Source organism: Peromyscus californicus, unplaced genomic scaffold, assembly GCF_007827085.1.
Source record: "Peromyscus californicus insignis strain IS unplaced genomic scaffold, ASM782708v3 Scaffold_9__1_contigs__length_137607984, whole genome shotgun sequence".
In the NCBI taxonomy this organism is placed as follows: Eukaryota; Metazoa; Chordata; class Mammalia; order Rodentia; family Cricetidae; genus Peromyscus; species Peromyscus californicus.
Genome location: NW_026294617.1, coordinates 134,562,743 through 134,584,657, shown reverse-complemented (window position 1 = coordinate 134,584,657; position 21,915 = coordinate 134,562,743). Strand labels below are relative to the sequence as shown.

Sequence of the window (21,915 nt, the reverse complement as noted above, 5' to 3'; positions counted from 1 at the left end):
TCCTGCCTAGCCAATGGCCACAATGCTGAGAAACATTAGGTGACTGTCCAGGCTGCCAGCTGTCTCCGTCTACTCTCGCAAGATTCCCGAAAGTTGCTTGCATCCATCTACCATTTCTCAGGTACCATTATATTCCTTCTCAGGTCTTTGATGGGATTGAAGACTAGCAGTTATAGTTACAACCTAGTAGATAGAACATATTAAGTATTAGATTCAGGTTCTTTAGGATAGGACACCTTTTGGAATGATCTTTGTAACATGCCATTTACCTATGCTCTATACTTCTCTGGATTATAGTATGTGTTTCTTGCTTGATATTGTTTGCATTGGTTGTAGTTCCATCTTATCTAGGTCATTATCCCTCATTATTCCTGGACTATATTTGATAACCATTCCTTTGTATATAGTCTTGTATTAGGTTAGAACTTTCTTATTTAGACAAAAAGGGGGAGATGTAGTGGGTAGCCATTCCAGCTTTGATCTGGAAGTTCCAACCCCCATTGAGACTTCGACAACTGTCATGCCTACAAGGCGGGGCGAAAGGAGGCGCCTGGGGACCTGAGATCTGGATCGGCGGGCTCTCTCTCTCTCTGTTGCGGGACCCTGGACTAGAGAGGTGTACCAAGCAGAGCTCCAGAGAACACCGCTGGACTGCGATACACCTTCCCCAGACTCCGCGACCTACCTATCCCTTAATTTGTAAGTTACGCCATTAAATAAATCTCCTTTTATCTACGTGGAGTGGCCTTAATAATTTCACCAATAGAGAATCTGTGTCCTTTTCTTGGAAGTACAATAGGGATGACTGAGGTGCACTCAGGACCTGGCCAGACCCATCTATTACAGGCTGCAGGGTGCAAAATTGTCACTTAATGTGAGTTTTGCCCTTGAGAATGCAGACTTCCTGGAGTGTCTTTCCTGGCAAGGGGCTGCCTTTACATGAGTTTTCTAGGTCTTATACTCAGGTATTCAGAAACTGATGTAGCCTTCATATAAGCAGCACTGAGGTGATGTCTACATTGGCAAAAGATTTTGACATTATCTCCACGAAGTCAGCTTTGCAAATGTGAAACATGTCAGAGCTGTGGGGTCATGGAGGCTTTTACACAGATTTCAAAGAAAGACATAGGAGCTTAATCTAAGTATGACAGGGCTTGTGTCCATGTAGACAGACTTTAATATAGATATGCATATAATAGCAAGGCGAATCATTAATGTCCAAGGCAACTTCAGGAAGTTAGAGACACTGGAAACTGAATGTCTTCCAAAGATGACCATAAGAAACCAGTGCATACCCAGCAGAGAAGCCACATGTTCTCCAGTTACTACACCACTGAGCAAGGGCTCTCTGTGACCACATTACCATGTACCCCAGATACTGGACGTGAAGTTAAAAGATGTAGTATTTGCTCTGCTCGGTCCAAATCTAGCTTTGTACTAATTCTTCTTTGTTATTCTCCCACTCCTCCCACATGAAATGGAAATATCCACTCTGTGACATGCATACAATTACATTTTAATTTCATTAGGATTTACAATTAAGAATTTTCCTTAAGTATCACAGAAGACATTGGACCTTGTCTTAACTACTGCTGTGATGAAACACCAGGACCAAAATTGAGTTGGGTAGGAAAGGGTTTATTTTGCTTACAGTTCCACATCATAGTCTATCTTTGGAGGGAATCAGGGCAGGAACTCAAAACAGGGTAGGGACCCAGAGTCAGGAGCTGACAAAGAGGCCAAAAGGAGTGCTGCTCTCATGCCTTACTCAGCCTGATTCCTATAGACCCAGGACCACCAGCCCAAGGGTGTCACCACCACAATGGGAGGCACCCTCCCCATCAACCACTAATTAAGAAAATGCCCTACAGGCTTGCCTGCTTCCAGACTGATCTTCTGGAGGCATTTTCTCAATTGAGGTTCACTTCTCTCTGATGACTGTGGTTTGTGTCAAGCTGACATAAAACTAGGCAGCACAGACTCTAATTTTGAACCATTAGAAAAAAATTAGAAAGAAATTAGAGAAACAACATACTTCACAGTAGCCACAAATAATATAAAATATCTTGAAGAAACTCTAACCAAGCAAGTGAAGGACCTATATGATTAAAAACTTCAAGTCTTTGAAGTAGGAAATTGAAAAACATAGCAGGAGATGGAATGATCTCCCATGCTAATGGATTGGTAGTATTAACATAGTAAAAATGGTCACCCTATCAAAAGCAACCCCATCAAATTTCCAGCACAATTCTTTACAGACTGTGAAAGGGTAATACTGAACTTCATATGGAAAAAACATCAAACAAACAAACAACAACAACAAAAAGGATAGCCAAAACAATCCTGAACAGTAAAGAAACTTCCAGAGGTATCAACATTCCTGATTTCAAGCTGTACTATAGAACTGTAATAATAAAAAACTCATGGTTTTGGCATTAAAAGAGACATGTTCATCAATGGAACTGAATTGAAGACCCATACATAAATCCACAGACCTATGGACATCTGATTTTTGACAAAAGAGCAAGAAATACACAATGGAAAAAAGAAAGCATCTTCAACAAATGGTGCTAGTCTAACTGTATATCTGTATGTAGAAGAACGAAAGTAGATCTGTATTTATCACCCTGCACAAAACTCAAGTCCAAGTGGATCAAAGACCTCAACATAAAACCAGATACACTGAATCTGATAGAAGAGAAAGTAGAGAATAGCCTTGAATGCATTGACACAGGAGACAACTTCCTGAGCAGAACACCAACAGCACAGGCACTAAGATCAACAATTAATAAATGAAGCATCGTGAAACTGAAAACCTTCTGTAAGACAAAGAACACCGTTAATAGGACAAAAAGGCAGCCTACAGAGTGGGAAATGATTTTCACCATCTTCACATCAGATAGAGGGCTAATATCCAAAATATATAAAGAACTTAAGAAACTAGATATCAAGAAAATAAATAATCTAATTTAAAAATGGCGTACAAGTCTAAACAGAGAATTCTTAATAGAGGAAACCTAAATAGCCAAGAAACACTTAAAGAAATGTTCATGATCCTTAGTTATCAGGGAAATGCAAATAAAAACTACTTTGAGATTCTATCTTATACCTGTCAGAATGGTTACGATCAATTAACACAAGTGACAGCTCATGTTGGTGAGGATGGAGAGCAAGGGGAACAATCTTCCATTTCCTTGTGGAAGTGCAAAATCATACAACCACTATGGAAAGCAATATGGTGGTTCCTCAAAAACTGGGAATTGATCTACCTCAAGACCCAGCTATACCACTCTTGGGCATATACCCAAAGGATGCTCAGTCATACCACAAGGATACTTGCTCACTGCTCTATGCTTATAGAGGCTTTATTCATAATAGCTAGAAACTGGAAACAACCTAAATGTCCCTCAAGTGAAGAATTGATAAAGATGTAGTACATTCACACAATGGAGTATTAAACAGTTGTTAAAAATGACATCATGAAATTTGCACATAAATGGACAGAACTAGAAAAAATCATCCTGAGTGAAGTAACCCAGACCCAGAAAGATAAACCTGGTATTTACTCACTCAAAAGTTAATATTAGTTGTTAAGTCAATGATAATCATGCTATAATCCACAGACCCAGAGAGGCTAAGCAATAACGAGGGCTCTAAGAGGGACATGCGGATTTGCCTGGAAAGGGAAAATAGAATAGATTTTGTGGGTGGACTAGGGTGGGTGTAGATGAGAACAGGAGGGAATCAGAAGAGGGATGGAAGAAGAGAGTACTGGGAGAAACAACTGGAGTAGTAGGTCATTTGGTAGGATGATGTGGAAACCTAGTCCAGTAGAGACTCTCGGGATTCTATGAGGGTGATCCTAGTGAGGACGTCTAGTCATGGAGCACCTGAAGCCTGAATGGGCCATCCTCTGTAGCTAGGCAAGACTTCCAGAGGTAGGACTGGGACACCAACCCAGGAACAAAACCTTCGACCTATCATATGTGGTGATATTGGGTTCCCCAATATATTGTGCATCCTAATAAACTTATCTGGGGTCAGAGAACAGAACAGCCTCTAGATATAGAGGCCAGAAAATGGTGGCACACACACACCTTTAATCCTAGTATTCCAGAGGCAGAAATCTGTCTGGATCTCTGTGAATTCAAAGTCACACTGGAAACAGCCAGGCATGGTGACACACACCTTTAATCCCAGGAAGTGATGGCAAGAAGCAGAGGTATATAAGTCATGAGGACCAGGAACTAGAGTCTGTTAAGCTTTTCGGCTTTCAAGCAGCAGTTCAGCTGAGATCCATTTAGATGAGGACTCAGAGGCTTCCAGTCTGAGGAAACAGGATCAGCTGAGGAATTGGTGAGGTGAAGTTATATGTGACTTGTGTTCTGTCTCTCTGGTCTTCCAGCATTCACCCCAATACCTGGTCCTCGGTTTGTTTTTATTAATCAGACCTTTTAAGATTCATGTTACAATAATCTGTGTCACCTGCAAGATAAGCTGAGGAACTTGTGGGAGTGGCCAACCAATGACTCCTCCACCTTGAGGACCATGCCATATAGAGGGAGCTCAAACCTGACGATGTCTGGATGGCCAGGAATCAGAGGTTGGATAGCCCAGAATTCTAGGAAAGAATCAAACGTGACTGGCCAAAATTAATCAACCAACCAAAACAAAAACAAACAAACAAAAACAAACAAATAAAAACCTGTCGATGAAATGGTATTCTGCTATGTTGATAGATAGGTGTCTATCGCATTTGTCATCCAGGAGACTACCACCTGCAGCTGATGGACACAAATGCAGACACCCACAGCCAAACATTAGATGGAGAGAAAGCCCAAGCTGGAGATCTCCACCGGGTCTCTACCCTTGGAGCTCAGGAACCCAGTGGAAGAGGGGGAGGAAGAAACAGGAGCCAGAGGGATTGAGGACACCTTTGCCTTAATGCGTCACATACTTCCCACCACCGTGGTCTGATGCCTTTGAAATGCTGAAACAATGTAAACTGTCCTATCAGATATGTTGTCACAGGGAGGAAAATAATTATGTATAAGGCCCCTGTTGGGTGATCAAATTCCATAAATGCTTATTTAACATGGAAAATCTTTGAGTGTCATTTTGCACCATGAACAATCTTCTCTTTGTGTAACAGGGGTGAAAGTAATTGTCTAGGAGATTGCTGAATTTATTCCTTTCCTGGAAGAACTGAAATGCCATGAAAGAAGAGCTCACAGTAAGGAGAATTGGGAGGTAACAGCTTTACCGCTCGCGGATAGGAGAGGCCCAAGACTAGAAGTCCCTTAAATAGGCTGCACTGGCTTGGGTGTTTTATTAGGGTCCTTGGGTCCTTCCCTTCCCCCCCATTGGCCTTTTGAGAACAAGAAGCCAGCATTTCAGGGAGCCTGCTTTCACTTTCTTGTGTTCCTCTACTACCCCTTCATTTAGGCATTTTGGAATGCTCAAAGTAGAAAATATTAAGTCATATTTCCAAATGAGCACCGCTTAGATTTCCCATCATCCAGAATTACCACTTCTGACTTGAAGCCAATCTTTCATTTCTACGTATTTTCATTCTTAGTTAGCATTGCTTCACATGGTTAAAAAATCCACGTGATTAGAGATTTCAATGTATCAGCACTATATTGTAGATAATCAATAAAAATTATTTTCCTTATTGAACACATTTTCTAATTTTTCTACATCAATATCATCTATGATATATCACATTCTTTGAATTTCATGGGTGCATGAGTTTAACTCAGGTGGCTTGAGTAGTTTTTCAGGTAAAAAAATCTAGTAGTCATTCCATTATCCACTGTTCGAGGCCAGCCTGGGCTACCAAGTGAGTTCCAGGAAAGGCGCAAAGCTACACAGAGAAATCCTGTCTCGAAAAACCAAAAAAGAAAAAAATCTAGTAATCATTCCATTATCCACTTCATTAGGGAATTCAGGGTTAGATTTCAGATGTGCTGATTTTGTCCCTGTGGTCATCCTTATCTATTGTTCTATTTGTTCGTATAAATAATTTAAAGTCATAAACAGCAGCAATGAATTCTCCATGTAGTTCCTGTGTATAATGACCTATCTTTGTTAATCTACTTCCTAAAATAATTTTTTAAATCTAGATCCCCTAACAACAAGGCTACACAATGAAAATGAGCTTTGTTGACAGGGGTGTGATAGAGACAATGGATACATTCTTGCCTCAGTTGCTCAGTTTCTTTATCTTGGTGAATGAAGCATAGACAAATCATTTGGCAAAGAGCACATCCTTCAAAATTATCCAGATTAGCCCAAGTGTTTATGCCTATCCATTTATTTTTGCTCATTGAGAAGAAATGTAACTTAAGTAGGATTAACATTTTATGGCATTTATTTAGTTCTTGAGTTGACTGACAAGCCTATTAATGTATTCCATGAGCCTTATTACTGTAATTGGAAAATGGCCCACATGCCAATCAACTTATAATAAGTAATTATGTTCATAAATACTGTAAAATTATTAGCTTTTAATTTGATCTCATGACATACCTTCAAAACAGTTGCATGGATTTTCTATTTCTAAAGGAACAAAATATACTGACAAGAATTCAGCAAGCACATTCTTAACTTCTCAGAAGTTCATGATCATCAGATGACCTTCAGAAACTATCTGAGAAGGCATGCAATTTCTTTAAAAGTGTTTAGCAGTGTAAAACAGTCTCTGCAATAAAAAGTTGGAAAGAAACACCTGGGGAATTAAGCAGATGCTAGAAAAGGGTATATTTCCCACTGTCCAGTTTATACATGGTGATGTGACTTGGAGAGAGAGAATGAAATCAGGATGCATTTCATATTGAAAAATAGAGCATAGAAACCTACAGGTTGTAAAGGACAAGCCAATGTCACATCTTGACTGGCTCATACATCGTCATACAAATACTTCCTCTTAGTAAGAAAGGCTTGCCATCTCCCCCTTTTTTTTCCTGAAAATTCAGATAAAAAGGAAAAGAAGGGGAGAGATCATGAACAGACCAGAAAGGAGATGTATCTGAGCTCTGCAATTTCATGCCCACTTCAAAGCTAGATAAAACTTTATCCTCCGGATTCCTGGGATAATCTATGTAAAAAGATGGACCCTGCGCTGGAGATGCATATCACTGAAAACCCTGGGCTCAGACAGCCGTTCCACAAAAATCAGGTAGAATCTTGTGAAAACCTTATTTTGAAGAGCACTTATCACCATATGGAAAACAACAATCTACGATCTAGTGATTTGGTTTTCATTGTAAGCTGTCTCCTTAGAGCAAATTGTATAATTAAGAAGTTTAATGACCATGACTGAAATATTTAATAATAATTAAAGTTGTTTTTGCATTGAGGTTCTTATGTCATCTGAGGGAACAGCCACCAGTTAGGAAGGTTAGAGATCAACACTGTTACAGAGTTAACCTGTAAACTAAATTCAAATCAGGCCTTGACTTACTGATGGAGAAACTTGACGATAACAACACCAAGTCTCCCATTTAGCTCCATCAGGCACCAAGTGCCCATGGGTGCTGTAGAATAGAATATTTGTTTAACTAAGTAAAGATGTGCTACATTTGTTTGTGTTGCAGAATAACTGTTTAACTATGTAAAGGTGTGTTGCTTTGTTTATGCTCCATTTGTTAAATTATGTAAAATGTGTGTTGCTATTTTACCTTGCCTGCCTAAGGCACCTGAATGGTCTAATAAAAAGCTGAATAGCCAGCCAATAGCTAGGAAGAGGAGGAATAGGCAGGGATGGTCAACATAGAGAAAAGGGAAGCCAGCCAGCTAGCTGGGGCCAGTTAGACACAGAGGAGGCAGGAAAGCAGGATGGACACAGTACACAGGTAAGGTAAACAAGTTTTGGGCAGCACAAAGACTAATACAAATGGGTTAATTTAAGTTAAAAAAAAAGAGAGATAACTAGAAACAAGCCTAAGCTAAGGCTGAGCATCCATAATTAATAACAAGTCTCTGTGTCATGATTTAGGAGCTGGTTGGCAGTCCAAAGAGAAATCCTGCTACATGTGAGTAGGCTATGCCATCATTCATTTTGTTACTACTTTTACTCATGGTATCACAGCATCATTTTGAGATCCAGAAAGCAAAATATGCAACCAACACATGTAAAACTTAAGGTCCAGCACATTATGGAAAGTGCAAAACTATGCATGTTCACCCTTCTCAGACCATGGTCATATGTTTTCTTGAAGTATACTTGCATTAGTGAACCTGGGCTCTCACAGTTAAGTATGTAAGGGCAACAAATACGTATTTACAGATTACTAGTTGACTAGCACTGTTTTGTTTGAAGTTCAATCAAACAAAAGGCACTGGGAAATACCTTTCCAATTATTCTGTATCTATATCTAACAAGTTATTCTAGAAGGCTACATTTTGCCTTGTCACTCAAATGCAAGTGGAGAGGCAATATGCAGGAAGGTTGGGGGAGGTGGTTTTTAGAGTTACCACCCACAATTCACAAGGCTGTCACTTTTCAACTTATCTGCTCTGGGTTTTTAAGTATTTATTTTAATGTACCAATTATGGGTTCTCCAAGATTTATCTCAGAGATGACTCAAGGGAAGATATGTAATATATCATATACAAAAATCGTAATGTGGCATTAATGGCCATCGCTCGTTCTTGTAAGTGGGGATTCCTGGATCTAAATAGTCATTATCCTTTAATGGAATCTAGAAGATAATTCAGAGGATAGTGACAACATGTTGAATACTGGTAGTTTTTTCTGAGTCATCTCAATATTAGTGTTAAATATTTCACACACAAAGTTTCACAAGGAGCCTCCTGGAATCATATAAGGTACAAATGTCTGGTATCTTAACAATAGAGATTTCAAGCTCAGCCCTGTCCGCGGTTCATCAGGAAACACTTACCTTGCACAGTGAGGTGGACTTGCATTGTCCTCGGTGTGTGCTGGGTCTGCACAGAACAGGTGTATGGGCCGTCATCTGTCACATCAACATTCTGTATCTGGAGGCTGTAGTCTCTTTTATTCAATGTGGAAATGGAAACTCGAGGATCCACTGACCACTTGTCACCTCCAGCAAAAATGATACTTGACCTGTTGAGCCAGGCACCCTTTGAAGCTCCATCCTCCAAGTAACACCTAAACAGGGAGGGAGGCGGGAGGGGGGATAGTGAAGGAGGGAGGAAAGGAAGGTAGGGAGGGAGGAAGCAGGGAGAGAGGGAGGGAAGGAGGGAGAGAGAGAGAGAGAACGGTTAATCAAAATGAGAATGAGTAACATCATCTTTGTTCTGTGTGCCTTTCCACACAGTGAATATAAGTAGAGCATCAGATGTAACATCATATATTCCAGAGATGTGAAGTTACTGATGCTCACCCATCCTTGATGCACTGTGTACTGATGCTCAGTACAATTCTCAGTGCTTACGAAATTTATGGTGCATGTGTATGCCTGTGTTTCAGTTCAGAGCCTAACTCTCATCCCATTCTCTTCGTTTATATAATGATTACTAAATATAAATAAAGTCCACATACTTCTACATGAAATAAAGCTTCTTTGACACCATAGGAGGAGAAGAGGTCGGAGTGAGACAGGTTTGAGCTGGTCCTGCTCTGTTCAAAATATACCAGCTATAGAAAGCATAAGAGAACCACAGAGCTGATAATCCTAAGAAAATCTGCCAAGTAGCAAGCTTGTAAAAATCTACTATGACCTTCAATTTGCAAGCTATAAGCTACTTTTACCAAATGGCTGCTGTCATCAGTGTATGGCTGACACTAGACTTTAGTGACAAACCTGTGTTGTCTTTTCAATAAAGTGTCGACTAAATTTATTTTTTTCCCCATGAGACATTCACTTATCAACAAGCTGTTATAAGACCCCTATTTATGGCTGGGAATGTGCTTGGTTCTTGTTCTCTAGAAGTTGTCATCTGGTTACAAAGACAGGCAAGGAGTTTTTTGGGGACTGTACAGAGGAGAGGATATATAGATGAAATCAGACAAGGGGCATGAGAAACCTAGGGATGGATATACCAAGACTTTTTGGAAGATGGGCTATCTGAGATGTACAGATGAGTGTGGAAGTCATGGGTCGTAAGGTGAAAGCCATCTTCACAGAAATGTAAATAAGCAAAGGTGTGGAGTAGGAGAGAAGAACAATAGGACCGTGGAGACAATCTGGAGATGGCCAATGAGAACAAGCTTGATGGTAGTGCATCATATGGTGAAACCTGAAGCCAGTTACTCAAAGTGAGACTCTGGAACAAGACTTAGAAACACAGTCCTATGTTCAATAGAAGGCAGCAGGATGAGACAGGAACAGAAGACTGAGGTCATACGCCAGTGATTTTGCTGAGGCCTGAAATTCAATGTTTCATTTTGAAAAAGTTCTGTTACAAATTAAAGACTAGTTTTCTTAAATGAGTACAAAGCACTGCTACGGAAGGAGAACACATACATCCGAACAGTCTGACAGCATTTCCACAGAACACCTTGGGGGATTGCACACAAGAGTCTGAGATTGCTACAAAATTGCAAGCTGAAGGCAACTGGCAGCCACTACCAAGTTTATGAAACTAATCAGGGGGTGAACAAGGAACAAGGTTCCAGAAGAATCTAATTTGCAGTCAGCTTCCCCATCTACAGAATCCAAAGTGGTAGGGGTTGTAAAGGTCATTTTTAATTGAAAAGCTTTTCCTTATGTATTTAATGAAGAAAATAAAACCTCTTTAATGCTATAATTAAACAATTGCAGCATGTTATTAATTCTTAGTAATATACAGAAAGAAGGTAGAGGGAACATATTTCTCATTAAAAGAGATCATATCCATGCTGGTGTCAGGTTGAACTCTCTACATTTATTAAGTGGATCCATCAAGTGCTCCTTGTGCGACCTCTGCATTCCTTGCATTTACATAGTAGGGTGCTTATCACAGCCCTGGAGGCTATGGCTTACAACACCCTTTAACCCTAAAAAATAAATCCAGATGTCAAGGATCAAAGAGTTCCCCAAGATACGGCATTGGTGGGTGGCAGGATTGCATTTGCAATCAAATCTTTTTTTTTTTTTTTTAATACACATCCGATGCCCTTTCCACAGCAATATAGATCAAAGACTTAAAAATTTCAGAAATGGAAAGATGATTAGAATGTTGCAGATGTTACTGCGAGTAATTTCTTATTTACTGAACGTGACAGATTGCTTAACCTGTCTATTCTAAAGGAAGCAGAAAATTAATTAGGGATGGGTATTTTGCATGGAAGTCTGATTTGGTGACTCTTGCTGGGCAGTTCCCTTTCTCTAGAGACAGGCAAAGCTTTGCTTGCATCTGGGGTCAAGGGGACTCGCCACATTAGCTGGCACATCCAGTTATAAACTTCATCACTTGTTCTGGTGCCACAGAGGACACCACAGAAAGACAGACTGGCCTTTGCCAAGGAGAACAGGGAAATAATGTTGTATGTCCACGGCCGGAAGAGCAAACGTCCATAACTATCATTGGCTTCAACCCAACCCTCCTTAGGGCACAAGCTTAGGAAATTGTTCAAACGAGAATCAGACAAAAATACTGATTTTAATCAGTTTCATGCATTTCTACCCTCTTTCTTCTCAATCACACTTAACAGAGCCTTAGCAACTAAAATTACGGTATGTGGAATTTTACAAATTGGGGATAATCAGGCTTAGGCACAGCATGGGGCTTTCTAGAGCCATAGGATGTGGGTATAGAATGCTTGTAGATTTAAGGTTAAGGCAATGGCTGCATGAAATCCATTAAGGAGGCCAAGTCCACACACACACACACACACACACACACACACACACACACACACACACACATACACACACACGTGTATGTATTTTATTTTTAGCATTATTATATGGAATCCTTGAGAATATCAACGTTTCCTAGTCAAGCTTGTTTGCGTTCTTCCTCCACCAAAGCATTGTCCTTTACAACACAAGGAGCTGTCTGATGTGTTAGGAAATTCACTAAGGAGCGGAAGTACATGAGGTGTGGTGGGATGGGAGTGACAGCCACATGAGGAACAGTTATAAATACTTACTTTTCTGATCTTTAGGTACCCAAATCTTTTGATGTTGCTGCTACTTTGTTTTATATCTGGAGCCCACAATAAAAATCTCCATTAAATCTGATCTATATAGGATTTATTAATGTGAATGGCCTAGCACATCCTGAGTTGCCCAGAACAGGAAGTGGAAAATATCGTTCTGACTGTATATCTCTGCCCCCAACACCTGCAGCCAGGTCCTTTCTTCCTACAGGACAAGGGGAACCTTTAACACTCACATCAGGTCAAGCTGAGGCCTCCTATTTCACTGTAAAGAAACCATGATTCCCCGTGGGTCTCCGACACATGCTGTGCAGTGAGGTCCTCCGTGTGTTTCTGACCTTGCCAGTTGTGTTGGTGGCTTCTCTGTGGCTGTTCCCTGCCAGCCAGGACTGCCTGTCCTGGGAAGTTTGCGAAGTTTGTTTATTTCCCAGGGAGTCTCTTCCCCTAGCATTCTCTGTTACTAGTTCCATTTTTTACTAGCGTGGTCACTAAATTACTTAACCTAATGATTGACTATATAACCCATCACTGTTCCAAGCACCCTCATTGGACATACTATTTACTTGACTGAATGAGCGGAGAAAGGTTTGAAGTGATGGGCAGAGGTGGGCAGATAGTATGTAAAGGTCTAAGCCAGTGGTTCTCAACCTCCCCATTGCTGTGGCCCTTTGATACAGTTCCTCATGCTGTGGTGACCCCCAACCACAGAATTACTTTGTTGCTACTTCATGACTGTCATTGTGCTACTGTAATGAATTGTAATGTTAACATCTGATATACAGGATATCTGACATGCAAACCCCAAAGGAGTCATGACCCACAGGTTGACAACTACTGCTCTAAGTAGTTCTCTCAGTACTTGAGAATCTGAATTAAGACACAACTGCACTGTTTGACTTGAGGAGTCTTTCCAAACCACGAGATGCTATGCAGAATGTTCCAGACACTTTACACTATCAGACGTGTGAGTTGGATGTTTCTATTATCTTTGCTTCACAGATGCAGAGAGAAAGAGACAGACGGATTTTGACTTAAACAAATGAACCATGGGCCACAGTAGCACACCCTGGGGCATTGTGGACAGTTCTGGTTCACTCTTCAGGGATATTCTTGCAAAGGACAGATTGGTAAAGTGAGAAGGCTAGGGTGTTAGTGGGATGAGGTAAAGCCCATTCATCCTCAAAACCTGTCATTTTACCTCTCTGTTTGTAGTCTCAGGATCTCTTTGAAGTATAGACAAATAATCCAAATAAAATGCCCTATACTGATACACACACACACACACACACACACACACACACACACACACACACACACACACAGGCCAGCACGTCTTTTCTAGAAAAATGTTTTTCCGTTTAAAAGAAAACCTGCTAGACTACTGGCTTTGTCAGGAGATGAAGAAAGAGGGCCCCAAAATACACTCGTCAGCACAATCTGTGTTAGTGCTACACCAAACACCACACAGAGGCTTACATTCCCAGTCAGTCATCTGCATATTTCATATTCACAGTGACAAACAGCTGGATATTGGAAAATGTACAAAAACTAGCTTGAAATATTCCACTTTGCCTCACAGTTGCTAATTGTACAAACCCAGGCTGAGGAAGGCAATTCTTCCTTCCTCTGAACTCTTTCAGGAAGTTTCCTTGTAGCTGTTAAGATAGGAATCTCCAGGCTGGCTGGGTATGAAATCCTAGCTGAACCCACTGGTGTAACAATTCTAACACATTCTTCTGGAGAATACCAACCCTGTGGGGATCAAATCCTGAAGGCCGACTCAGGGAGCTCACAGGAAATTAGCTTAATATGTTGTTTATTACTTTCTAAAATTCTGCTAAGGAAAAATCCTGTTGCTGCTGAAGAACAGCTTTGCCAACTTAGGTCTTTAATCCTGTCTCACAGTGTCATGATGAAGTTTCCCATCACACGGTCCCATGTAGGAAAGCCGACCAGCTCTGTGAAGACAGGCCAGTTTCCCTACAATGTGTTGATTAATGAGGGCATCTACTAAAGACACTAATTAATGAAAGAAAGAAGGAACAATTCTCTCCAATTCAAATCTAAGCTATGTGAAGATGACTTTCTAATGAACGGGTATACAGTTAACTACATCGTTCTCTTCGCGGTACCACAGAATGCCTGCCACATAAACATCTCCCTATGTCTTTATCACAAAGTCCATGTGTCAGAGAATTTTCAAAGGCATACCAAAAATTTCAGAACCCTATACAATCTCCATGTAACCTTTCTCACATGCAATCATATTTTAATTAAAGCTAAAATAAATTAATGAAAAAAGATTGTCTTGATATTATGACAACTGGGCCAAACTGGAGTAAGGGAAATGAAATACAATAAATTCTAACCTCATTCCAATTTAGGCATCATTTTCCTAATGTCTTTCAAAATCACACATGTGTATGTTCATGTAAGGTTATACACGTCTGTCTGCCTATCTTTCTGTCTATCTATCTATGCAGAATTTAGCCCTAAATTATCTAGAATGCAATTCTTAGACAATAAAAATCACAGGATTGGTTGCGGATTTTGAGATTTCTACAACTGCTCTCTGACATCACCAAGTGACAGATACTTTTCTAAGCATATTATGTATTTTTTTTTCATTAAGACCTGACAAGTCCTTGAGGTATTTAGGTCTGACCAAACACTACCATTATGTCCATTTACAATGAGTAACATAGTCACAGAGCCAGCAAGTGACTTCTAGGTGGCATGTGGTCACAGATCAAGCAAGTAACTTCTAGATGGCATGCACATCGAAATTTGTGATGCATAAAAGCACCATTAACACAACATATGCATATTAAGTCTCCAGTCCCATACTTAGTGTTGTTGATGGGATCTGCACACTTATTGTTCACAGGAATTATACCACATTAGCGATGTGCTTGCTTTTCCTATAGTATCAGGAAAGAAAAAAATATATACTAACACCAATAACATTGATTTCTTGTTCTGTGAAAGAAGAAAATTTATCTCCTATATATTTTATTCAAGATCTTCTTTGTGATAATCTTTTAAGTATAGATTGAGCAAAGGATTGAAAGCCACCATCTACAAGCGAAAGCAAATTTCCAAATGTCTGAACTGCTTCCCATTATACATTAGAAGTGAACATGACAAAAATAAAATTTTGCAAGTTTTTCTGGATTTTATTTCATTTAGAACTCTATATCTCAATCTTCCCTAAAAATTTATTTTTAAAATAATGAAAAAATAGATTTATAATCTTCTATATCATTGAAATGTACAATTTAATCTGCTTATAGGTATTTTGCAGGTAAGCCTGTGTTACAGTATTTCAGAATTTTAAGTATTTAGAGGATCACTGAAGTTTTACTATGGATTAAACCAAATTTCCAAATATTCAATCTATGTTCACCTAGAATTAACCCACATGCTTTTGCCATAGCACATATTGATGTATTTTATTTTAATTTTTCTGTATTTAAAAGTGATAATGCCGATGATGATAATGCCGAGGTCATAATGCATTGTTTGCGAATAATTAACACAGCATTAACTTCCCTTAAGTAAAACGGCTATAATTGGTGAGATAGATGCCTCATGTACTCAGAATAAAGAAATCAGGCAACTCCCAATGAGCAAATGCATGCTCTTTCATTTTCCACCTGTGACAGAAGGAAGCATCTTGTCCTGATAACAAGGATGTATTTCATCAGGTGGATGGCCACTGTGAGCGAAGACACATAAAGAAAGACTTGCATATTACCTCATTTGACACTTGTGAACACCCTGAGAAGGGAATCTTAGCACCCCAGGTTTCAGATCTATGTGCACAAGCACAGGAAGTGATTTTCTAGAAGAGGAGGCCTCACATATGGGAGAAGCCCATTCAAAGCTCCTCCTTGTGATGGCTTTAAACAAATCTCATGTCAGAAACACCTGTCATTGCCACACTTTAAATTTTGAATTCAGTGAAGCTAGCTTGCTTTCTCCCCACATGGACTCAAATGTGAGATATTCAAATCTGGAAGAATGTCAAGTCTTTTTGCTAACTGGCAGGTGCTCCAAACCTCTGTGGGGATTTTCGTCTGCATTGCTGTCTTCCTGACAGACGCTTGCAGAAGAAATTGGACTTCCACCTCACGAGCTACAATGGGGATGAATGCTGCATTCAAAATGCCTGCAGGAGGGTTTAAGGTACCAGGGGCCGGCAGGGAGATGGAAACCCAGAGAAGGACTGAGATTTAGTTGTGGTTGCAGGGCAGCCTTGCTGCCGCTCCAGCCCCCTCTGTGGACCTCACTCCCAAAGCAAGGAGCAAAAGTAGAAGATTCACTTTCAGCAGATTCTCTGAGTCCCATCAGACACCTTTGTATCTACACCATTAGATGGGCTATAATTGCATATAAACAATGCTAATAGAACAAGCAGTTTGCCGTGCATGTACAGTCAGACTCTAAAAACCAGCAAGAGAACTCTTCAGTATCTGTGAATATTGATGTTTGAATAACAAAAGGAATTCCTTTTTCTCTCCTATAATTTTTCAAGTAAAAAGTATTCTGAGCACAGATTTCATGTTATAAATAAGAATGGCTCACAGCACAAGTGATTAAAGTCAGCTTTGTAACTGATAACTAAAGGGTCATTAATCCATATTTATCTGTCCTTTCAAGAAAATTAAATAAGCCATAATTCAACATGAGCTATGCCTTAACATATAAACCATGGGTACCACTCAGAGGAAAAAGTGAATGTGATTTTCTTTATTATCTCAGACATCTTTCTAGAAACAATTTTAAATTGATAATATTCCCTCCCAAATAAAAAAAAGTTGAGAACAATTCCAAATTTAAAATTTATTAGATATTATTTTTTGACAAAGGCAAACTATAGTGTCTTTTGCTAACATTGAAGCTCAAGCATCTTTCCTATATTTTAACCTAGAGAAGCTAATTTTCCCTAGTTTTCTCACCTGTGCAATGGGGTTATGAAGTATCTCTACCAGACAATATTGTCATGAGGACTAAGTATGTCAGGATGGAGCCAGGTGTGTGTATGAAAACAATTAACTATTGTTATACTGCCTTACTGTTCCTAACTTTAGGCTTCAGATCAAGACAAACAGGACTCTATAAACTGTAAGAAAAATGATATAAATATGATTAGAACAAAGGAGGCCATTTACAGAGCAAGACTCGATACCAGGACATTTGCTCATTTCCCTGGGCACAGGTCTGTCTGGTTTACACTTGAACACACTCCTAAAAGCCCTCCTTGTCCTTAAAATCCCCAGAAGAGCACTTTTGGTGTTTCCACCTTCTGAGCTAACTACATAGACAAAGGCAACATTTTAGCCTCCTGGAGTTAAAAACTTTCATTAAAGAAAACAGCACCTGGTTTATAACCAATTGTTTTGGGCAAATAATAATGTCTGTAAAGCCTTGCTTCACAAAATAGAGATAACATACCATTTAATAAATGACTTCTCATTTGGAATGAGATCAGTCTGTAAAAGGAATGAGGTTCTCAGAGTCATGAAGTCAGAAAATGAGTTATGAACATAAGTACAATGCAAGGCTTTGTGATCTAACTCTTCTTAAACCTCAAGCTATAGTTAGGAATTTCCATCTGGAGAGGGGATGGACAGACAAATCCCAAATACCCGGAGGTGAGCCTAAGAGTTGACTGTTCTTTCTCTTGCTTCTATGATACATGGCACACGTTTGCAAACTGTGCACAACCATGAACTTGACATTTGGAATGTTTACCCTATACTTTGGTCTTTTCAAACCTCTAACTTCATATTATTATAAATATGTCAATTTAAAAAATTGTTTGTTTTTTTTTTTTTTTCAGCTGTGGAGCCTCCATAGCACTGGACTAGGCCCTCTGCATAAGCTAGACAGTTGTGTAGCTTGATCTGCTCAAGGGGCCCCCTGGCAGTAGGATCAGGATCCATCCCTGGAGCATGAGCTGGCTGGCTTTTCGGAGCCCACTACCTATGGTGGGACACCTCACACAGCCTTGAGGCAGGGGGAGGGGCTTGGACCTGCCTCAAATGAATGTACCAGGCTCTGCTGACTGGCCATGGGAGGCCTTACCTTCTTGTAGGAGGGAATGGGGGTGGGTTGGGGGAGGGGAGACTGGAGGGGAAGGAGGAGGGAAGAAGGGGATCTGTAATTGGTATGTAAAATAAATAAAAAATTTTCTGAATTAAAAAAAAATTCTTTTTCTCACTTTAAGTGAATCCAAAGAAATCTGGATAACAGTGATTTGATGTTTATTTAACAGTTATTTTTAAAAGTATATTGATAATTCTAACTTCCAAAGGAAATGCTAGATGGTTTATTTTTTGCCTCAGACTGAAATTACTTCCATTTTTAGCACATAATTCATTACTAATTTAATTTTTTGGTATTTAACATGTTTTATTGATATCCTATCTTCTCTTGTCTAAAATTAAATACATAAGCCAGCATGAAAATAACTCTGTGATCATAAAAAATATAAGACAATATTGCAAGTAAAATTAATGTCTTATTATTAATAGTATGTGACTAATCAAAGCACATATATTATGGTAAATATTTATTAAATATATTTGTGCTTTAAGAAGTTAATAATGTTTGTATTAATGAGAACATTTATCTAGATACATGGAAAAAAACCCCTAAATTTTGCTTATGCAAAAAAGGGCTCAAAATTAAATCTTCCTAGATTTTACATTTGTTATTTGGAAACTAGGAGGAAACCTGCTTTTAATAAATCTCTGGCTATGGGTGAATGTGTCATGATACTTCTCACACCTTCTACCTCCTAAAAGCAATGAATTAACAACTCTGTGGTTGGTGCCCATTGCATCATGGGAGCTACTCTACCAGCTGAAGATCCCATTGAATCTCCAAATGGATTCTTGCTAAAATTATCCATAGTAAAATGCCTCACAGCCTAGGGTATTTACTATCTTCTTGTTCTTACTCTTTTTTGTTTGTTTGTTTGTTTTGTTTTTCGAGACTGGTTTCTCTGTGTAGCTTTGGAGCCTGTCCCGGAACTCTCTCTGTAGACCAGGCTGGCTTGGAACTCACACAGATCTGCCTACCTCTGCCTCTGCAGTGCTATGATTAAAGGCCTATACCTCCACCGGTATTGGCTCTCTCACCCCCAGTATCTTAAGTAGTCTCCGCTACATGTCAACCTGTTTGTCTGGCACCAGAATCTGAGACTTGACTCTTCCTGCTCCAGAGGTTTTATGAAAAGTGACTCTGAATAACATGTGGGAGCATGAGTTGCCACTCACAGGTGGATTTCCAGGCGGGCTGTGCAATTTAGGGCCAAACCTACCCTTTGCCTCTTCCCCTGCAGTCCTCGGCAAGGTGCCCATGCCTAAGAGCATTTGGCATTGAGGGCACACTAGTTTCTTTTTCTACTTTTTTTCTGTCTGTATATTTGCCTCCAGACTTCCTCCTTTTAGGGTTTAGTTTCTGCCTACACAGGTGGCTAAAGAGCCGTGCATGGGAATCGCCATGATATCTACCCACAGACCAAAGCTGTGCCTAGAGATACTGTGAATGGAAAACACGGTAACCCCTATTCATACTATTCTGAGTTAAGCTTGTGTTGAAAGCTGCATTTTTCAAAATTAAAACACAACAAATGAGAGTACTGCAGTCTGGGCTGTAACTGCCCATGCTCCAGCTATTAAAAACTCATCTATTTGGATTTATATTTGATTCAGGCAATGTGATATTTTTATTGTTTTCCCTATGACCTCAAAACCCTGCACCTTGGTAGAATAGTCTTATAGTTGTGTCTCTCAGGAATCCTACCTCAGGGGTCAAGGTTCAGTTATTCATGAGAAAAAGGTAAATTTGTCACTCAACGTCTTCATGTTCACCCTCTTTCCTTGCTAAACACACTGATAATCACTTTCAGCATAATTTATAGTTAGTATAACACACATTGGAGGAATGTAATTAACTGTAAAATGGCAAATAAATGATAAGTCAGGGAAGAACAATGGAAACGGTAGGCTTTTTAAAAATAAAAACCACAAAACATCATTACTTAAATTGAAATTCTTTTTCCTTTGAAATATTCTTATCCACAAATGCTGTTTTATTGTTGAGCTGGTTTCCCATGTAAAGGGTCCCATACTATATTCTCAACAATTCTCTACCTCGGTCATTAATCTCTCCTGGGAAGCTGTCAGAATCCTTTATGAAAATCGAAATGTACTGTATCCACTTTTCTTATCTTTCACAGTGTGTTATTTTGAGCAGCCTGGCAAGTTGGTTAAGCACAAACTGCAGTGTGAAATCATGTTAGGAATACAGCCACACTCCAATTCTGTTACTACACCCATGATGGTTTCGACGATCGATACCAAGCATGCAGGTCTATTGTTTCTTGCTTTTTCTTGTCTCCTGGGCTCCTTCATTCATGATTTTGTTCTAATTCAAAGGACTCCATGGATGCCAAACTGTTTAGACACATTCATCTTTTTTCTGTTTCTAATTGGCCTCTGTAATTATGAGCCTTTGGAAGAAACAATTGTATTTTCTTCTCCTTTTTCCCCATTAAATCATTAGTTAATAATCTCTATATGTTCAGGATTTTTGATCAGCTGTGTCCAATTCTTTCAAGGCCTGCCTTCTTTTTTTGTGTATCAAGTTCAAAGGAGGGGAGGGATAGGTTTTATATATATATATATATATATATATATATATATATATATATATATATATACACTTTATGGACAGCTAATATATTTTAAAGAGGAATTTTATTGAGTTATAAGTAAATGGATGGATGAAATTTTCATTTTAAATACACACTAGTCCAATAATTAAAGGAAATGGATTTTGGCAGACTATACTTTTGATTTTGCCAAATGCCAAATTGTCTTACACATAATGGGAAACATTTGCTTGCCATCTTTAGCAATGGCCGAAAGTCATCATTATCTAGCAGATGCTGTGTGACTGTGGAAAGATGGGTTGGTCATCACAGTGAGGATCTGTGTGCAGAGATTGTCAAACTCCATTTTTATATTTAAACAGAGAAAACAGGGTAAATCAGATGCACTTTTCTAATCTCACAAAGAAACAAACATATTTCAAAATGAATGAAATTTCTCTCTGAATCCATTCCTACTTCAATTCCCTCAAGTACTTTCCCTTTGAGCTCTATGAGAACAAACCAGAAAATTAAAAGAAATAAGAACACACTTTATTTCCAATATACTGGCAATCTTAAAAGAGCCTAAGCAAAATATCCCATATGACCACTATGATTAAATAAGCATCCTAAGGTGTTCCATGGATGATGAGCACAAGGAAGATAGCTCATTTATCATGGCAACAGAATGAGAAAAACTCACTAAAGAATGAACCATGTGAGGTGGCTTATTGTAGGTAGGAATCACTTCCAGAAATGCAGATGGGTGTGTAAGAGTGAGGGGCCGGCAGGAGCACAGAGGAATGGGTAGTTGTGTGATTGCAATATGACTGCACAGGATGGTGAGGGAGGGGAAAGGAATCAGTGTTCAAAACACTTCTGGGGGTGAAAGCTGGATGAGTGCACATGTCACAGGCTTAAAATACTTTCAGTAGGCAATGATGATGTTTTCATAATAGATAAGGGACAGTCTTGAAAAGCATTTATGAAGACAGTTTTTAAAAAGTATATCATAGAAATGGGACAGTACACTAAATAAAATTTAAATTTTATAAAATCATTAAATGTAATATTATTGTTTGTTTTCTATGCTTAAAGAAAAGAAGTCTCCATAGCTATAAGGAACTTCCCCAGTATAGGAGAACCACAAAATATTCATGTGGATGTTTTCTTC

The 21,915-nt window shown here is 39.2% G+C and overlaps 1 protein-coding gene across 1 annotated transcript in view; it reads right to left on the bottom strand.

Annotated features, from left to right (window-relative positions):
* Positions 1-21,915, bottom strand: part of Negr1 (neuronal growth regulator 1) — a 752,187-nt gene that overhangs the window by 436,776 nt on the left and 293,496 nt on the right. Inside the window, exon 2 of the mRNA XM_052731996.1 lies at positions 8,907-9,139. Within this exon, the coding sequence (XP_052587956.1) occupies positions 8,907-9,139 (233 nt within the window). The remainder of the gene's footprint in view (positions 1-8,906; positions 9,140-21,915) is intronic.